Raw genomic sequence first — 19,580 nt, 5'->3', positions numbered from 1 at the left:
GGGGGGGCTGTGACCCATTGGTGCCCTCAGGGGGGTTTGGGGGACCCCCTCGCTCGCGGTCAGCACTGACACACCTCCCACCCCCCCCTAAATGTTTTGGGGACGCTTCGGGGCAAGCCCCGCTGGGAGCCGCCCCCACCCCTCGGGAGGGGTCCTGGGTGGGCCCCCCGGGCCAGCCCCGCTGGGGGCCGCGGGGTGTCCCCCCCCGCCCCGGTGCTGTTGTCTGCGGGAGGGTTTATTCAGCCCGGCTTAGCGGGCGCTGAGTCCCCGGCCGGGGGGATTAGGGCTCGGCCCGGCCATTGGCGCCCGCCGGAATCTGCCGGGGCTGCAGAGGCCACCACAAAGGGCTTTGCTGCGCTCAGCTCCCCGGCACGGGACGGGCTGACGGGGGGTCCCGGCCCCCGCCCTCGCCGGGGGCCCGCGGGGAGGGGGCACCCGCCCGCCCGCAGCCCCGGTGCCGCCGCACACCGAGGGCGCAGGGCGGTGGTCGAGACCCCCCCGTCCCCGTCCCCTCACAGCATCACTCCGCACCCACCTGCGACCCCAACACACCTTTAATCCCCCCACGGGGGAGAGGACAGTGAAAGGGGAGGGGGCACAGAGCCCCCCATCCTGCGGGTGCCCCACGGAAGGTTCTGGCGGCGGCGAGGATCCGGTGTCAGGGTGTGGAGGATCGGGGGGCTGGGGAGGAGTGTGGGGGGCTCAGGCAGTGCCCTGCTCCTGCTGCTCGACCGGGGGGCCGTGGGCCACTGAGGAGGGGGACAGGCTGGGGGTCTCCACCAGAGCCACGTCCCGGCAGGCGAGGCAGGCACCCAGCTTCTCCCGGGAGGCTCCGGGCGCCAGGATGAACTCGTAGGAGAGCCCGGCCAGCACCGCGCCCAGCACCGGCCCCAGCCAGTACACCTGGAGGGGCACAGAGTGCTGGGGTGTCCCAGGGATGGGGGGGACAGGGGACCCCACCCCAGTGATGGGGACTGAGCGGAGGAACCTGCCCCAGGGATGAGGAGCTGTGGGGAGGGGGCGTCACACGTTGGGGGTAGGGGGATTGGGGAAGGGGGCCCATCGCAAGGATGGGGATGAGGTGGGCTCTGTCCCAAAGCTGGCAGTGGGGGAGACAAACGTCCTGCGATGGTGGCACCACGAGGGCCCCAAAGCTGGGGACACAGCTCAAGGGAAGGGAAGACCAGGAACCGCTGTCCTGGGGTGGGGATGGGACCGCAGCGGTCACACCCTGCAGCCGCGGGACCCGCCCTTACTTGGGGACTCTGGGGGAGTCCGGGGGTGCCCCCAACTCACCCAGTGATCATCCCAGACGCCGGTGACGATGGCCGGCCCCAGGGAGCGCGCGGGGTTCATGCTGCCCCCCGAGAATGGCCCCTGTGGGAGATGGGGGTCAGGGGCTGCTGGGGTGGGGACCCCCCCGGGCGGGTGGCACATGGGGGGTCCTTACTGCGGCCAGGGCACCGGCGGCCACGGCGCTGCCCAGGGCCAGCCCGGCCTGCGGGGCCGCGTGTTCAGCAGCGGCGAAGGCGGCCAAGCCCAGCTGGAAGGTGGCGAAGGTCTCCCAGGCCAGCGCTGTCCCCGCTGTCCCCACCGCGCTCACCTGCGGGAGGGACACCTGTCCAGTGTCACAGGATGAGCACAGGGATGGGAACAGGGACGGGGACACTCACCCTGGTGACGAGGCCGGTGTCGTCCGGCAGCGCTGCACGGGCAGCGGCAGAGGCCAGCGTGGCCCCCGCGCACTGAGCCAGGAGCCCCGCGGCCCCACGCAGGGCGCTCAGCTTGCGGGTGCACAGCAGGGCCAGCGTCAGCGCGGGGTTGGCCTGGGGGCCCCCGAGGGTGCAGACGAGCCCCCCGGCCACCAACCCTCCGGCCAGCGCCGGCGCCAGTGGCCCCGGTGCTGCCGAAGCCCCCAGGATCATCCCCACGAAGATGAGGGTCGCCGCCAGCTCCGCCAGCACCCCCCGCCAGAAGCGGCCGCTGCGCAGCTCCTGGGGGGACAGCGGGGCCGGGGGTCACCCCACAGGCACTGCCAGGAGGGGGTGGCACAGGGAGGGGATGACATGGGGGACTTGGGGATGGGGTATTTCGGAGGGGAGGTGCCCAAGGATTGGGGTGCCGTGGTGACAGGATGCCCCAGGGATGGGGGATCGTGAGGGGATCCCCTCAGCACCTGGGTACCTCAGTGTGGGGGGGTCCCTCGGTGATGGGGTGCTCCGGCAACAGAGTGCCCCAGTTTTGGGGTACCCACGGGGATGGGGTGCCTCAGAGATGGGGTACCTTGGGGATGGGACCCCTCAGCACCCAGGTACTGCAGTGGGGGGTACTGGGGCAATGGGGTGCCATGGAAACAGGATGCCCCAGGTACCACGGGGATGGGGTACCTCAGAGACGGGGTACCTTGGGGATGGGACCCCTCAGTGCCTGGGCACTGTGGTGACAGGATGTCCTGGCAATGGGGTCACAGGGATGAAGGTGGGGTCAGCAGCCATGGCAGGGCCGGGGGCCACGGTGAGGGGCACACAGAGACCCCTGTGCAGGGGCTACGGGCTGGGCACTGAAGTGACAGGCTTGGGGAGTCCCCATGATTTAGGGGCTGCTCCCCCATCCCCCGGGCAGGGAGGGACTCGGGGGGTTTTGGCTTTGGGGGGGTTCAGGGGTCGGGGCCGCTCGCAGGGTCTTACCTCCCCGATGGCCATGGTGCAGCTGTGGGAGGGGGGAGCGCAGAGCACACCGGGCTGGGGGCACCTCCTGCCCCCTGGCACTGCCACCCCTGTCCCTGTCACCCTCCCGTCCTCCTGTCACCCCCCCAGCACTGCCACCCCCTTGGCACTGGGCACCTCTGAGGTGCTGAGGGTGGGGAAGGACTTTGGGAGGGAGCTGTGGGGGTCCTTGGCTTGGAGCATCCCTTGGGTGCCATGGCAACCCCCGAGACACTTTGGGGTGTTGCCAGGACAACCAAAGATGAAAGGCCAGGATGAAAGGCTGGGGGGGATGAGAGGGGGGGGTCACACACCTGGGATGAGAGTGGGGACAGGGCTGTCCCTGGGGGGGTCACAACCTGGGATGAGCAGAGGGACAGGACCCCGGGAGGGGCTGAGGGGGTCACAGGGGACAGGGTGACATTGACACACCTGAGATGAGCACAGGGACAGGACCCCGGGAGGGGCTGAGGGGGTCACAGGGGACAGGGTGACACTGACACACCTGGGATGAGCACAGGGACAGGGTCCCAGGAAGAGCTGAGGGGGTCACAGGGTGACACTGACACACCTGAGATGAGCAGAGGGACAGGACCCCAGGAGGGGCTGAGGGGGTCACAGGGTGACACTGACACACCTGAGATGAGCACAGGGACAGGACCCCAGGAGGGGCTGAGGGGGTCACAGGGGACAGGGTGACATTGACACACCTGAGATGAGCACAGGGACAGGGTCCCAGGAGGGGCTGAGGGGGTCACAGGGGACAGGGTGACATTGACACACCTGAGATAAGCAGAGGGACAGGACCCCAGGAGGGGCTGAGGGGGTCACAGGGGACAGGGTGACATTGACACACCTGAGATGAGCACAGGGACAGGACCCCAGAGGGGCTGAGCAGGTCACACACCTGAGCCAAGAGTGGGGACAGGGTCCCTGGTGGGGCAACAGGAGGGGTGACACATGTAAGGTGTGACAGGGACAGCGCTGTCCCTGGAAGGGGGACCAAGATGGGTCACACACCTGGGGCAAGAACTGGGGACAGGGCTGACCCTGGGGGGTCACACACCTGGGGCAAGAATTGGGGACTGGGCTGTCACTGTTGTGTCGGGTCCCGGAGGGGGCAGCAGCAAAGGGGGTCTCACACACGTGACAAGAGTGGGGACAGGGTCCTTGAGAGGGTCACACACCCGGGACGAGCTGGGGAATGGGATTGTCCCCGGGGGGGGTGACACACCTGACACAATTCAGGGACGGGGGGGGTGACACACCTGACACAATTCAGGGACGGGGGGGGTGACACACCTGACACAGTTCAGGGACAGGGGGGTGACACACCTGACACAGTTCAGGGATGGGGGGGGTGACACACCTGACACAGTTCAGGGACAGGGGGGGTGACACACCTGACACAATTCAGGGACAGGGGGGGTGACACACCTGGACACAGTTCAGGGACGGGGGGGTGACACACCTGACACAGTTCAGGGACGGGGGGGTGACACACCTGACACAATTCAGGGACAGGGGGGGTGACACACCTGACACAATTCAGGGACAGGGCTGTCCCCGGGGAGGTGACACACCTGACACAGTTCAGGTATAGCAGGGGGGGTGACACACCTGACACAATTCAGGGACAGGGCTGTCCCCGGGGAGGTGACACACCTGACACAGTTCAGGGACAGGGCTGTCCCCGGGGGGGTGACACACCTGACACAATTCAGGGACGGCGGTGGGTGACACACCTGACACAATTCAGGGACAGGGCTGTCCTGGGGGTGACACACCTGACACAGTTCAGGTACAGGGGGGGGTGACACACCTGACACAATTCAGGGACAGGGCTGTCACCGGGGAGGTGACACACCTGACACAATTCAGTGATAGGGCTGTCCCCGGGGGGGGTGACACACCTGACACAGTTCAGGGACAGGGCTGTCCCCGGGGGGGGGGTGACACACCTGACACAATTCAGGGACAGGGGGGGGTGACACACCTGACACAATTCAGGGACAGGGGGGGTGACACACCTGACACAGTTCAGGGACGGGGGGGTGACACACCTGACACAATTCAGGGACAGGGCTGTCCCCGGGGGGGGGTGACACACCTGACACAGTTCAGGGACAGGGCTGTCCCCGGGGGGGTGACACACCTGACACAGTTCAGGTACAGGGGGGGTGACACACCTGACACAGTTCAGGTACAGGGGGGGTGACACACCTGACACAATTCAGGGACAGGGCTGTCCCCGGGGGGGTGACACACCTGGACACAGTTCAGGGACAGGGCTATCCCAGGGTGATCACACACCCGGGACGAGCCCGGGGCTGACCCCACCGTGCGGGGGTGGCGGGAGGGGTCTGGGGGGGCCAGCCCCGGTGCCCCCCCGGGCCGAGGCTCTGCCGGCTCAGCAGCGGCCCCGCACGTGGGGTGAGTCAGCGGGCGAAGCCCTGGCTCAGCACGGGGGGGGCCCCGGCGCTGCTGAGCCCGGCAAAGCCAGAACAATCCGCGGCCACAAAGAGCTGGGACAGCGCCGGGACACGCGGGGGGACACCGGGGGGACAGCACTGGGGGGGGGGAATACGGGGGGGACATGTGGGGGGACAATGGGGAGGGGGAACACTCGAGATGGACAGTGGGGAACAGCCCGGGGGAGACACTGGGGTGACAAGTGTTGGGGGGGGGACACTGTGGGACATGTGGCCTGTCACGGGGGGGGAACAGGGAGGGGACATTCGGGGGGACACCGAGCAGGACACGGGGACCTGCAGAGAAGGGGAGAAATGGAGGGGCTCCCCCAGACCCTGTCCCGGCCCCCCCCGGCTGAGCTGGTGCCAGGGTGGGCTCAGCTGGGCTGGGACCCCCCCCGTTCTCCCCATGACAGAACATTCCTGGGATTGTCACCCCACAGACCCTCTGGGGACCCCCAGAACCCACAGACCCCTCAGGTGACCCCAAGACCTCCCCTCATCTTGTACTATAGACCCCCCAGGTGCCCCATAACCCCCCAATCCTGCCCTTTAGCCCCCCCAGCTGCCCCATAACCCCCCCAATCCTGCCCTTTAGACCCCCCAGGTGCCCCATAACCCCCCAATCCTGCCCTTTAGACCCCCCAGGTGCCCCATAACCCCCCAATCCTGCCCTTTAGACCCCCCAGGTGCCCTATAACCCCCCCAATGCTGCCCTTTAGACCCCCCAGGTGCCCCATAACCCCCCCAATTCTGCCCTTTAGACTCTCCAGGTGCCCCATCCTGCCCCACAGCCCCCCCCAATGCTGCCCTTTAGACCCCCCAGGTGCCCCATAACCCCCCAATCCTGCCCTTTAGACCCCCCAGGTGCCCCATAACCCCCCCAATGCTGCCCTTTAGACCCCCCAGGTGCCCCATAACCCCCCAATCCTGACCTTTAGACCCCCCAGGTGCCCCATAACCCCCCAATCCTGCCCTTTAGACCCCCCAGGTGCCCTATAACCCCCCCAATGCTGCCCTTTAGACCCCCCAGCTGCCCCATAACCCCCCAATCCTGCCCTTTAGACCCTCCAGGTGCCCCATAACCCCCCAATGCTGCCCTTTAGACCCTCCAGGTGCCCCATAACCCCCCCAATCCTGCCTTTAGACCCCCCAGGTGCCCATAACCCCCCCAATGCTGCCCTTTAGACCCCCCAGGTGCCCCATAACCCCCCCAATCCTGACCTTTAGACCCCCCAGGTGCCCCATAACCCCCCAATCCTGCCCTTTAGACCCCCAGGTGCCCCATAACCCCCCCCAATCCTGACCTTTAGCCCCCCCAGGTGCCCCATAACCCCCCCAATCCTGACCTTTAGCCCCCCCAGGTGCCCCATAACCCCCCAGTCCTGCCCTTTAGACCCCCCAGGTGCCCCATAACCCCCCCAATCCTGACCTTTAGCCCCCCCAGGTGCCCCATAACCCCCCAGTCCTGCCCTTTACACCCCCCAGGTGCCCATAACCCCCCCAATGCTGCCCTTTAGACCCCCCAGGTGCCCCATAACCCCCCCAATGCTGCCCTTTAGACCCCCCAGGTGCCCCATAACCCCCCAATCCTGCCCTTTAGACCCTCCAGGTGCCCCATAACCCCCCAATGCTGCCCTTTAGACCCTCCAGGTGCCCCATAACCCCCCCAATCCTGCCCTTTAGACCCCCCAGGTGCCCCATAACCCCCCCAATGCTGCCCTTTAGACCCCCCAGCTGCCCCATAAACCCCCCAATCCTGCCCTTTAGACTTTCCAGGTGCCCCATAACCCCCCCAATCCTGCCCTTTAGACCCCCCAGTGCCCCATAACCCCCCCAATCCTGCCCTTTAGACCCTCCAGGTGCCCCATAACCCCCCCAATCCTGCCCTTCAGACCCCCCAGCTGCCCCATAACCCCCCCAATCCTGCCCTTTAGACCCCTCCAGGTGCCCCATAACCCCCCAATCCTTCCCTTTAGACCCCCCAGGTGCCCATAACCCCCCCAATGCTGCCCTTTAGACCCCCCAGGTGCCCCATAACCCCCCCAATCCTGCCCTTTAGACCCCCCAGCTGCCCCATAACCCCCCAAATCCTGCCCTTTAGACCCTCCAGGTGCCCTATAACCCCCCCAATGCTGCCCTTTAGACCCTCCAGGTGCCCCATAACCCCCCCAATCCTGCCCTTTAGACCCTCCAGGTGCCCCATAACCCCCCAATGCTGCCCTTCAGACCCCCCAGGTGCCCCATAACCCCCCCAATGCTGCCCTTTAGACCCCCCAGGTGCCCCATAACCCCCCAATGCTGCCCTTCAGACCCCCCAGGTGCCCCATAAACCCCCAAGCCTGGCCTTTAGACCCCCCAGGTGCCCCATAACCCCCCCAATCCTGCCCTTTAGACCCTCCAGGTGCCCCATAACCCCCCCAATGCTGCCCTTTAGAACCCCCAGGTGCCCATAACCCCCCCAATCCTGCCCTTTAGACCCTCCAGGTGCCCATAACCCCCCAATCCTGCCCTTCAGACCCTCCAGGTGCCCCATCCTGCCCCACAGCCCCCGCCCAGCACTCCCAGCTTGTTCCACAGATCTCAGGTGCCCCCCAGAGCTCCCCCATGACACCCCCAATCCTGCCCATAGTCCCTCAGGAGCCCCCCGCTGCCCCTTTCTGCCTCACAGACCCCCCCCGAGGTGCCCCAGCACCCCCAGTCCTGCCCTGTAGCCCCCCCAAGATGTCACAACCTGCCCCAAAGACCCCCCTCAGGGTCCCCCAATCCTGCCCTACAGACACTCAGGTGTCCCCAGGATGCCTCAGAGACCCCCCAGGTACCCCCAGAATCCTCCCGTCCTACTCTACAGAACCCCAGCACCCCTCAATCCTGCCCTGCAGGCCCCAGACCCCGCTAGGAACCCCCAATCTCGTCCCACAGAACCCTCAGGTACCCCCAAATTCCCCCTTTCCCGACTCCAATATGGCGGCCCCCAGCGCCGCCTCAGCGGGGGCGGGGCCTGCCCAGGTCACGTGACAGAGGAAAGGCGCCAATATGGCGACGGGCGGGGTGTGGAGTCGCACCACGTGACCAGCGCCTCCAAAATGGCCGCGCCCACGGTGCGGGCGGGGAGGCGGGGCCGAGGGGTAATGGCGGCGGTGGGCGGGGGCTTCACTTAAAGGGGCCGCTCAGGGGTTTTGGGGGGGGGGGGTCCATGACATCCCCCGGAGCGGAGGGGGGGCTCGGTGGGTGCAGCCCCCCCGGGGATTCGTGAGAGCGACCCCCCGGTTTGACGCCGATGCGGCTGAGGATGGGTGCGGGATCTCCCCCCGCCGCCGCTGTGTTCCCCCGGTGTCCCCCCGGTGTCCCGGGCGGTCTGGGGGGAGGGGGGGGGTCTCACCGGGGGACTCATTTGTGGGGGAGGGGAAATATCCAGAGACCCCCAGGGGGTTCGTCGGTGTCGTGGGGGGTGACACCGGGGGTGACACCGGGGGGCGGCGAGGGGCAGCACCGGGGGGTGACACCGGGGGGTGACACGGGGGGGTGACACCCGGGGCAGGACCGGGGGAGCGATGGGAGGGGGGGGGGGTCCGAGGGGTGACGGGCGGCACCGGGGGGGTTGGACACCGGGGGGGTGATGGGGCACGTCCGGGGGGTGACGGGGAACACCGGGGGGTGGCGGGGAACACCGGGAGGAGTAACGGGGAGCACCGGGAAGGTGACACCGGGGAGGGTGACACCGGGGGAGTGATGGGGCACGTCCGGGGGGTGACGGGGGACACCGGGGGGTGACGGGGAACACCGGGAGGAGTAACGGGGAACACCGGGGGAGGACGGGGAACACCGGGGGGTGGCGGGGAACACCGGGAGGAGTAACGGGGAACACCAGGAGGGGGTGACGGGGAACACCGGGGGGTGGCGGGGAACACCGGGAGGAGTAACGGGGAACACCGGGGGAAGGACGGGCAGCACCGGGGGCGGTGACACCGGGGGGTGACACCGGGGGGGTGATGGGCACGTCCGGGGGGTGACGGGGGACACCGGGAGGAGTAACGGGGAACACCGGGGGAGGACGGGCAGCTCCGGAGGGGTGACACCGGGGGGGGGGTGACACCGGGGGGGGGTGTGACTGACACCGGGGGGGTGACACCGGGGGGTGTGACTGACACCGGGGGGTGACTGACACCGGGGGGATGTGACTGACACCGGGGTGGGGGTGACACCGGGGGGGGTGACACCGGGGGGTGACTGACACCGGGGGGTGTGACTGACACCGGGGGGGGTGACACCGGGGGTGTGACTGACACCGGGGGGTGACTGACACCGGGGGTGTGACTGACACCGGGGATGTGACTGACACCGGGGTGGGGGTGACACCGGGAGATGTGACTGACACCGGGGAGGGGGTGACACCGGGGGGTGACTGACACCGGGGGGGGTGTGACTGACACCGGGGGGGGGGTGACACCGGGGGGGGGGGGGGGGTGACACCGGGGGGTGACTGACACCGGGGGGGGTGTGACTGACACCGGGGGGGGTGACACCGGGGGGGGTGACACCGGGGGGTGACTGACACCGGGGGGTGACACCGGGGGGTGACTGACACCGGGGGGGGGGGGGTGACACCGGGGGGTGTGACTGACACCGGTGGGTGGGGGTGACAGCGGGACAGGCCGCGGCAGCACCGGGCGGGCGGGCGGGGGAGCGGCGCTAGGACCCGGCGCGGCGGGGCCCGCCCGGATTCCAGGCTGGCTCCCGGTGTGACGTCACGCCCGGTCCCGGCCCCTCGCGCTCGGGAAAATGCTGCTCTCGGTGCCGCCGCGCTCGGGGCTCCCCGCCTTCGCCTACAACAAGGGCGGCAAGAAGGTACCGGCCCGGGGGGGCGGCGGCCGGGGGGGTTCCGAGGAGGGCCCGGCCCGGTGGGGGCGGCTCCGGGGCCGGCCCGGCGGGACAGGCCCGGGGGGGGGGGCGGAAATGGGGTTCCCGGGAAGGCGGGGGGGACACCCCTCTGACCCCCCCCCTCACACCGGGAGCGGCAGCGCTCGGAGCTCCGCTGATCGCCTCTCTCCGGTTCTCCCGGCGCGGCTCCGGGGGGGGGTCCCGTGTGTCCGCCCTCCCCCCCCCCACGCCGCGTTCGTGCCTCAGTTTCCCTCTTTGCCCCGTCAGTAGTGCTGCTGGAGGGGGAGGGGACGGGGGGGGGGGTCACCCCCATCCTGGCCGCCCCCCGGGGGGACACCCCGAGCTGCAGCAGGGCCGGGATTTGGGGGGGATACCGGGAGCTGGGGGGATACCGGGATTTGGGGGGGATACCGGGATTTGGGGGGGATACCGGGATTTGGGGGGATACCGGGAGCTGGGGGGGGATATCGGGATTTGGGGGGGATACCGGGAGCTTGGGGGGGGTACCGGGGAGCTGGGGGGGATACCGGGATTTGGGGAGGATACCGGGATTTGGGGGGGATACCGGGATTTGGGGGGGATACCGGGAGCTTGGGGGGAATACCGGGAGCTGGGGGGAATACCGGGATTTGGGGGGGATACCGGGACCTGGGGGGATACCGGGACCTGGGGGGATACCGGGACCTGGGGGGGTACCGGGAGCTGGGGGGGATACCGGGAGCTGGGGGGGTTACCGGGATTTGGGGGGGATACCGGGGACCTGGGGGGGATACCGGGACCTGGGGGGATACCGGGACCTGGGGGGGTACCGGGATTTGGGGGGAATACCGGGATTTGGGGAGGATACCGGGATTTGGGGGAGATACCGGGAGTGGGAGGGATACCGGGATTTGGGGGGGATACCGGGATTTGGGGGGGATACCGGGAGCTGGGGGGGATACCGGGATTTGGGGGGGATACCGGGAGCTGGGGGGGGATATCGGGATTTGGGGGGGATACCGGGACCTGGGGGGGATACCGGGATTTGGGGGGATACCGGGAGCTGGGAGGATACCGGGATTGGGGGGGGATACCGGGGATTTGGGGGGGATACCGGGATTTGGGGGGATACCGGGAGCTGGGAGGGATACCGGGATTGGGGGGGATACCGGGAACTGGGGGGGATACCGGGAGCTGGGGGGGGGACGGGGGACGTGGGGGTGGCACTTGGGCAGGGGACAGGCGACAGGGACACCCCTGTGGGGGCGATGGGGACCCCGGGACAGGGGGGTGACAGGGGACCCTGCAGGGGGGCGGTGACGGGGTGCAGGGGTCCCGGGGTGGGAAATGGGGACCCCCGAGTGGGTTAAGGGAACCTCGCTGGAGAGGAAATTGGGGACCTTCGGGAGGGAGGGACGGGTCTGGGGGTCCCGAGGGAGGGAGGAGGGTGGGGACCCCTGAGGGAGGAAGATGGGGACCCCCGGGGAGGAGAGATGGGGACCCCAGGGGGAGGAGGGTGGGGGACCCCTGAGGGAGGAGAGATGGGGACCCCCGGGGGAGGAGGGTGGGGGACCCCGGGGGTGAGGAGGATGGGGACCCCCGGGGGTGAGGAGGATGGGGACCCCCGGGGGGGTTTTGGGGGGGATGATGGGGACTCCAGTGGGGAGAGATGGGGTCTGGGGGTGAGATAATGGGGTGGGGGGGAAATGATGGGGTTCAGGGGTCCCGGAGAGGTGACGGCATTCCCGGGGGTCCCGGGGGTGTCCGGGGGGGGTCTGGGGGCGGCTGATTCACATTTGCACATTGACATCAGCCCAGAGGTTTCGGCTGCCTCGGGAGTCCCCGGGAGCAGTGGGGGGGTTCCCAGGGGTGCAGCCCCCCCGGGATGGGCAGACCCCCCCACTGTGGGGGGCTCTGGCAGCCCCTCCCCACACCCACGCTGGCTCCTTGAAGGGGAGGATTTTGGGGGGGCTGAGGCAGAGCCGCGGTGGGTCCTGACCCCCTCCCACCCCCCCAGCAGCCCTATGTGCCCCGGCCCAGCCCCTGGGACCCCCCAGCCCCAGCCCCGCCGGGGGGGCCCCCGGACCAGCTCAGCAAGACCAACCTCTACATCCGGGGGCTGCACCCCGGCACCACAGACCAGGACCTGGTCAAGCTCTGCCAGCCGTGAGTGGGGCTGGGGTCCCACCCTTTCCCCCCCCTGGAGCCCCCCAGGGAGGGCTGGGGGTCCCACTGAGCTCTGACTCCCCCTTTTCCGCCCCCCCAGCTATGGGAAGATCGTCTCCACCAAAGCCATCCTGGACAAGACAACCAACAAGTGCAAAGGTTGGGGGGCAGCAGGGCTGGATGGAGGGGGGTCCGGGGGGGCTCTGGAGGGTCTCTCTGACCTCTCCCCCCTCCCCAGGTTATGGTTTTGTGGACTTTGACAGCCCCACAGCCGCCCAAAAGGCCGTCACGGCGCTGAAGGCCAGCGGGGTCCAGGCTCAGATGGCCAAGGTATGGACCCCCGCCCCCCCCCCGACCCCAGAGCCCCCCGTGACCCCCCCAGGAGCCCAGGCAGCCCCCCTGACCCTCCCCACAGCAACAGGAGCAGGACCCCACCAACCTGTACATCTCCAACCTGCCGCTGGGCGTGGACGAGCAGGAGCTGGAGGCGCTGCTGAAGCCCTTTGGGCAGGTGGTCTCCACCCGCATCCTGCGGGACCCCCACGGGGCCAGCCGGGGGGTGGGCTTCGCACGGTACGGGGGGGCCTGGCAGGGCCCGGGGGGGGTCGGTAGTGCCTACCAAGAGGATGGGAGGGCTGGGGGGGCAGGGAGTTGGGGGGCTGCACAGAACTGGGGGGGTTTATGGGGCTGGGGGGGCTCAGGAGGATGGGGAGGGCTGGGGGGGCAGGGAGTTGGGGGGCTGCACAGAACTGAGGGGGCTGCACAGAACTGGGGGGGGGGGTTTATGGGGCTGGGGGGGCTCAGGAGGATGGGGAGGGCTGGGGGACACATGGGGATGGGGGATGCACAGAGCTGGGGGGGCTGCACAGAACTGGGGGGCTGTAGGGGATGGGGAGGGCTGGGGGGCAGGGAGTTGGGGGGCTGCACAGCACTGGGGGGGTTTATGGGGCTGGGGGAGCTCAGGAGGATGGGGAGGGCGGGGGGGGCAGGGAGTTGGGGGGCTGCACAGCACTGGGGGGGTTTATGGGGCTGGGGGAGCTCAGGAGGATGGGGAGGGCGGGGGGGGCAGGGAGTTGGGGGGCTGCACAGCACTGAGGGGGCTGCACAGAACTGGGGGGGGTTTATGGGGCTGGGGGGGCTCAGGAGGATGGGGAGGGCTGGGGGACACATGGGGATGGGGGATGCACAGAGCTGGGGGGGCTGCACAGAACTGGGGGGCTGTAGGGGATGGGGAGGGCTGGGGGGGCAGGAGTTGGGGGGCTGCACAGAACTGGGGGGGCCCAGGAGGATGGGGGAGGGCTGGGGGATACATGGGGATGGGGGATGCACAGAGCTGGGGGGGCTTGGGAGGATGGGGAGTGTGCAGGGGTTTGGGGGCTGCACGGGGCTGAGGGGGGGCAGATAGGGATGGGGGAAGCTGAAGGGGGTATTGGGGGGGGGCCACACGAATCTGGGGGGCTGGGGGGGCTCTGCCTGTGGCCCCCGGCCCAGCCCCGCTCCCCCCAGGATGGAATCCACGGAGAAGTGCGAGGCCGTCATCACCCACTTCAACGGGAAATTCATCAAAACCCCCCCGGGGTGCCAGGTGGGCTTGGGGGGTCCTGGGAGGGGATTCTGGGGGTGCTGGGGGCTGGCTGGCAGCACTGACACCCCCTCCCCAGCCCCCCCAGACCCCCTACTCTGCAAATTCGCTGATGGGGGGCAGAAGAAGCGGCAGAGCCAGGGCAAGTTCGTGTCCAACGGCAGAGCCTGGGCCCGGGACAGCGACGCGGTGAGGGGGCACAGGGGTTTGGGGAGGGGGCTTTGGGGGTGCTGGGGGGGGGCTGAAGGGCAGCTCTGACCCTTTCCCCCCACCCCAGGGCACCGTGACCTTGGCCTACGACCCCGCGACGGCGCTGCAGAACGGGTGGGTGCCCCAGGGACCCCCAGCCCTGGTGGGGTGAGGGCTGCTGGCTGTGGCCCCCCAGCCCTGGTGGGGGTGCAGACCGTGGACCCCCAGCCTGGTGGGGGTGCAGACCGTGGCCCCCCAGCCCTGGTGGGGTGGGGGCTGCCGGCTGTGGCCCCCCAACCCTGACCCACCACCCTGCAGGTTTTACCCGGCGCCCTACGGGCTGGCCCCCGGCCGGATGCTCCCCCCCGCCGCCCTGGCCCCCTACCTGCCCTCCCCAGTGTCCTCCTACCAGGTACGGGGGGGTTTGATTTGGGGGGGGTCCTGGCAGGGAGGGGGGGGGGGGGGTCCCCACCTGGGTAAGGGGCGGAGCGTTTGGGGGAGTCCCCACCTGCTCCCACCTGGTGCCACCCACAGGTCCACGGCCCCACCTGGATGCACCAGTCCTACCTCGTGCAGCCCACGGTGAGCCACGCCCGGTGCCACGCCCGGTGCCACGCCCGGTGCCACGCCCGGTGCCACGCCCGGTGCCACACCCGGGGCCACGCCCGGTGCCACGCCCGGGGCCACGCCCGGAGGGGGGGAGGGGTGGCGGGAGCCCCGCTTGGATCGGCCCCACCCACTCCTGCCCCGCCCCCTGCAGCCAAGCCCCTCCCACTTTGCCAGGAAGCCACACCCACCTGTGACAGACCCCACCCATTTTAACCTCACCTGGTGGTCCCTGGGCTCTGTCCCCTCCCCATGTCCCCAGTGTCCCCCATGTCCCCAGTGTCCCCACAGCCCCGGTCCCTCTGTGCCCTCCCCTGTTGTGTCCCCTTTGTGTCCCCATGTCCCACTCACTGTGTCCCCCGTGTGTCCCCATGGTCCTTGTCCCTGTACCTCCCCCTCCTCTGTGTGCCCTCAGTGTCCCCATGGCCACCCCGTGTCCCCATGGTCCCCCCCTGTGTCCCCCCAGTGCCACCCCATGGTCCCCCCCATGTCCCTGGTCCCTGTGTCCTCTCTATGTCCCCCCATGGCTCTGGTCCCTGTGTCACCCCCATGTCCCCCCATGTCCCCCCCGATCTCCCCCATGTCCCCATGGCTCTGCTGCCTGTGTCCCCGTTGTCCCCATGGCCCCGGTTCCCATGTCCCCCCATCTCCCCATGGCTCTTCAGGTGCCCCCCGTGTCCCCATGGCCCTGTCCCCGTGTCCCCCCGGTGTCTCCTTGGTGTCTCCTCGGTGTCCCCTCGGTGTCCCCACGCTGACGGTGCCGTGCAGGGTGTGGTGCTGGGTCCCTCCCATGTCCCGTTGCTGTCCCCCGCTGTCCCCCCATGTCCCCCTGGTGTCCCCTTGGTGTCCCCTTGGTGTCCCCACGCTGATGGTGCCGTGCAGGGCGCGGTGCTGGCCCCCGCCGTGGACCACGCTGTCCCCATGTCCCTCGGTGTCCCCATGTCCCCCGGTGTCCCCCCGGTGTCCCCCGGTGTCCCCACGCTGACAGTGCCGTGCAGGGTGCGGTGCTGGCCCCCCGCCGTGTCCCCCTGCTGTCCCCCCGGTGTCCCCCCGGTGTCCCCATGTCCCCTGGTGTCCCCATGTCCCCCCGGTGTCCCCCGGTGTCCCCACGCTGACAGTGCCATGCAGGGCGCGGTGCTGGCCCCCCACCATGTCACCCCGCTGTCCCCTCGGTGTCCCCCCGGTATCCCCATGTCCCCTGGTGTCCCCATGTCCCTCGGTGTCCCCATGTCCCCCGGTGTCCCCCCGGTGTCCCCCGGTGTCCCCACGCTGACAGTGCCATGCAGGGCGCGGTGCTGGCCCCCTGCCGTGTCCCCCTGCTGTCCCCCCGGTGTCCCCCGGTGTCCCCCCGGTGTCCCCCGGTGTCCCCCGGTGTCCCCACGCTGACAGTGCCATGCAGGGCGCGGTGCTGGCCCCCCGCCATGTCCCCCTGCTGTCCCCCCGGTGTCCCCCGGTGTCCCCCCGGTGTCCCCCGGTGTCCCCACGCTGACAGTGCCATGCAGGGCGCGGTGCTGGCCCCCCACCATGTCCCCCTGCTGTCCCCTCGGTGTCCCCCCGGTGTCCCCATGTCCCCCGGTGTCCCCCCGGTGTCCCCCCGGTGTCCCCCGGTGTCCCCACGCTGACAGTGCCATGCAGGGCGCGGTGCTGGCCCCCGCCGTGGACCACGCTGTCCCCCTCCAGCCCTCCGTGGTGGCCCCCCTGGCCCAGCAGCTCGGCCACCTCTCTCTGGGCAGCGCTGGCACGGTAAGACCCCCCCGAGACCCCTCCTCAAACCCCCCCGAGACCCCTCCTCAAACCCCCCCGAGACCCCTCCTCAAACCCCCCCGAGACCCCTCCTCAAACCCCCCCGAGACCCCTCCTCAAACCCCCCCGAGACCTCTCCTCAAACCCCCCCGAGACCCCTCCTCAAACCCCCCCGAGACCCCTCCTCAAACCCCCTGAGCCCCTCCCGGACCCCCCTGAGCCCCTCCGGGACCCCCTGACCCCCCCCGCCGCTGTCCCCAGTACGTCCCCGCTGCCGCCGCCGTCCCCGGAGCCTTCATCCCGCCGTACCCGCCGGTGCCCCCCGCCCTCCCGCTGGAGGTGAGTGCGGGGGGACTGGGAGGGGGATTTGGGGTGCAGGGTTTGGGGTGCAGGATTTGGGGGTGCAGGGTTTGGGGGTGTAGGATTTGGGGTGCAGGATTTGGGGTGCAGGGTTTGGGGTACACGGTTTAAGGGTGCAGGGTTCAGGGGTGCAGGATTCGGGGTGCAGGGTTTGGGGTACACGGTTTAAGGGTGCAGGGTTCGGGGGTGCAGGACTTGGGGGTGCAGAGTTCGGGGGTGCAGGGTTTGGGGGTTCAGAATTTGGGATGCAGGGTTTGGGGTGCAGGGTTCGGGTGGAGGGTTTGGGGGCCAGGATTTGGGGGTGCAGGGTTTGGGGGGAAGTGGGGCAGGACTTGGGGGTGCAGGGTTTGGGGTACACGGTTTAAGGGTGCAGGGTTCGGGGGTGCAGGATTTGGGGGGTGCAGGGTTTGGGGGTGCAGGGTTTGGGGGTAAGTGGGGCAGGATTTGGGGGTGCAGGGTTTGGGGTACACGGTTTAAGGGTGCAGGGTTCGGGGATGCAGGATTTGGGGGTGCAGGGTTTGGGGTGCAGGATTCGGGGTGCAGATTTTGGGGGTGCAGGATTTGGGGTGCAGGATTCGGGGTGCAGGGTTTGGGGTGTAGGATTTGGGGGGTGCAGGGTTTGGGGGTGCAGGGTTTGGGGTGCAGGATTTGGGGTGCAGAGTTTGGGGTACACGGTTTAAGGGTGGAGGGTTCGGGGGTGCAGGATTTGGGGGTGCAGGGTTTGGGGGTGAAGGATTTGGGGGGGCAGGGTTCGGGGTGCAGGGTTCGGGGAGTGCAGGATTAGGGGGTGCAGGGTTTGGGGGTTCAGGATTTGGGGTTCAGGATTTTGGGGTTCAGAATTTGGGGGTGCAGGGTTTGGGGAGTGCAGGATTAGGGGGTTCAGGATTTTGGGGTTCAGGATTTGGGGTGCAGGGTTTGGGGGTGCAGATTTTGGGGATTCAGGATTTTGGGGTGCAGGATTTGGGGTTCAGGATTTTGGGGTGCAGGATTTGGGGGTGCAGGATTTGGGGTGCAGGGTTTGGGGTGCAGATTTTGGGGGGTGCAGGATTTGGGGTGCAGGATTTGGGGTGCAGGATTTGGGGTGCCGATTTTGGGGGGTGCAGGATTCGGGGTGCAGGGTTTGGGGTGCAGATTTTGGGGGTTCAGGATTTGGGGGTTCAGGATTTGGGGTTCAGGATTTGGGGTTCAGGATTTTGGGGTGCAGGATTTGGGGTGCAGGGTTTGGGGGTGCAGATTTTGGGGGTTCAGGATTTTGGGGTGCAGGATTAGGGGGTTCAGGATTTTGGGGTTCAGGATTTGGGGGTGCAGGGTTTGGGGTGCAGATTTTGGGGGTTCAGGATTTGGGAGTGCAGGATTAGGGGGTTCAGGATTTTGGGGTTCAGGATTTGGGGGTGCAGATTTTGGGGATTCAGGATTTTGGGGTTCAGGATTTGGGGGTGCATTAACCCCTCCCCGCAGGACGGCGGAGCCGCCCCGACCCACGGCCCCATCGAGTCCCCGTCCGAGCCCGGCGCCTTCCCCTACCCCTACCCCAAGTAGCGGCGGGGGGGGCCCGGCCCGAGGGACCCCCACCCACCCAAATCCCCCGGGAGGGGCCGCGCCGGGACCCCCGCCCGGCCCGAGGGACCCCAGACCCACCGGGAAAGCTCCGAGCCCCTCCCGGGGGTCCCTGAGCCCGGGGGGGGGGTCCCGGAGAAGGGGGGGGGGGGTGTTCTCTTTGCCCCCCCCTTCCACCCCCACCTCCCCCCCGGAGGGCTTTTCTTCCTCCCGCGTTTTCTAAAAAAGGAAAAAAAGGAAAAAAAAAAAAAAGACCCCAAAAGGACAAAAAAAAAAAAAAAAAAGGCGAAAAAACGTAAAAAAAAAAAAAGGAGAAAAAAAAAAAGGAGAAAAAAAAAAGGAGAAAAAAAAAAAAGGAGGAAAAAAAAAAGGAGGAAAAAAAAAAAAGGAGGAAAAAAAAAAGAAAAAAAAAAGAAAAAAAAAAAAAAAAGGCAAAAGCCGCCGCCGCCGCCGCCCCGGGGGGGGCCGGGGGTCCCGGTCGCCCCCCCCCTCGTGCTTCCAGGGCCCGCGGCCCCCGCCGGCCCCGGTGCCCCCCGTGCCTTCTGCTGCCCGGTGCCCCCGGCCCGGGGTCCGGGGTGTTGGGGGGCCATGGAGAACCCCCCCCCCCCGCCCCAAACTCCGGGCACCAGCCCCCCCGCAGGGCCGGGGGTGCTTCCCTCCCCCCCCCCCAGCCATTCCTGCCCCGGGGGGGTCGGTCAAGTGCAATAACCCCCCCCCCCCCAAAAAAAAACAAACAAACCAAGCCCCCCTCTCCCCCCCCCCCCCAGCTTGGACGGGCGCCCCGAGGGTCAATCAGGCACTTTAGAGCCCCCGCGCCCCCCCCGGGGGGACCCCGGCCCCCCCCGCTGCCCCCCCCTCGCCCAGCGACAATCAGGGGGTCCCGCGGGGGCGGCTCTTGCAACCAAAGATTGGGGGGGGGGGTCGCGGGGATGGGGGGGGGTGAAGCTGAGCAGCCCCCCCCCCCCCCAAAAAAGGCTTCGCACCCCCCTCACCGGGGGTCTGTCCGTCCGTCCCCCCCCTCCCCTCCCCAAAGCCCCCCCCCCCCAAATTGCTTCCAGCTGCGGGGCCGGCCGTGCCCCCCCCCCCCTCCCCAATTTCCCACCCCCTCCCCCCATTTCTGCCCAGGGGCCTCCCGGTTCTTCCAGCCCCCCCCCCCCAGTGCAGGGGGGGTCCCAGAGGGGTCCCCAGGACCCCCCCCCAGTGCAGGGGGGGTCCCCAGAGGGGTCCCCAGGACCCCCCCCCAGTGCAGGGGGGTCCCCAGAGGGGTCCCCAGGACCCCCTCCCAGTGCAGGGGGGGTCCCAGAGGGGTCCCCAGGACCCCCCCCCCGGGGATGCGGGACC

The 19,580-nt window shown here is 68.6% G+C and overlaps 2 protein-coding genes across 5 annotated transcripts; one reads left to right on the top strand and one right to left on the bottom strand.

The window, feature by feature from the left end:
- Positions 1 to 539: 539 nt before the first annotated feature.
- MIP (major intrinsic protein of lens fiber) lies at positions 540 to 4,336 on the bottom strand. 4 transcript variants are annotated; one of them, XM_058861054.1, is made up of 6 exons: positions 3,772 to 4,336; positions 2,688 to 2,709; positions 1,674 to 1,994; positions 1,451 to 1,603; positions 1,297 to 1,377; positions 540 to 903 (listed from the first exon to the last, which is right to left on the bottom strand). In XM_058861054.1, the coding sequence occupies exons 2-6, from the start codon at positions 2,700 to 2,702 to the stop codon at positions 703 to 705; spliced, it is 771 nt and encodes a 256-aa protein (XP_058717037.1). In that variant the 5' UTR covers positions 2,703 to 2,709; positions 3,772 to 4,336; the 3' UTR covers positions 540 to 702. The 4 variants fall into 4 exon arrangements, with proteins under 4 accessions (XP_058717037.1, XP_058717035.1, XP_058717036.1 ...); XM_058861052.1 differs by having other exon boundaries at positions 2,688 to 3,064; positions 3,277 to 4,334; XM_058861053.1 differs by having other exon boundaries at positions 2,688 to 3,064; positions 3,562 to 4,334.
- A 5,473-nt stretch (positions 4,337 to 9,809) lies between these two features.
- RBMS2 (RNA binding motif single stranded interacting protein 2) lies at positions 9,810 to 18,362 on the top strand. The gene is made up of 13 exons (XM_058861067.1): positions 9,810 to 10,024; positions 12,054 to 12,202; positions 12,303 to 12,361; positions 12,441 to 12,532; positions 12,618 to 12,775; positions 13,709 to 13,780; positions 13,844 to 13,973; positions 14,062 to 14,108; positions 14,292 to 14,385; positions 14,508 to 14,555; positions 16,215 to 16,322; positions 16,584 to 16,661; positions 18,141 to 18,362. Exons 1-13 carry the CDS (start codon positions 9,959 to 9,961, stop codon positions 18,219 to 18,221), a joined length of 1,182 nt encoding a protein of 393 aa, XP_058717050.1. The 5' UTR covers positions 9,810 to 9,958; the 3' UTR covers positions 18,222 to 18,362.
- The last annotated feature ends 1,218 nt before the right edge of the window (positions 18,363 to 19,580 follow it).

The sequence above is a fragment of the Poecile atricapillus genome, chromosome 35 (assembly GCF_030490865.1).
Source record: "Poecile atricapillus isolate bPoeAtr1 chromosome 35, bPoeAtr1.hap1, whole genome shotgun sequence".
Taxonomy (NCBI): domain Eukaryota; kingdom Metazoa; phylum Chordata; class Aves; order Passeriformes; family Paridae; genus Poecile; species Poecile atricapillus.
The sequence above is the reverse complement of the archived record's forward strand: the minus strand, read 5'-3'. Positions and strand labels throughout refer to the sequence as shown.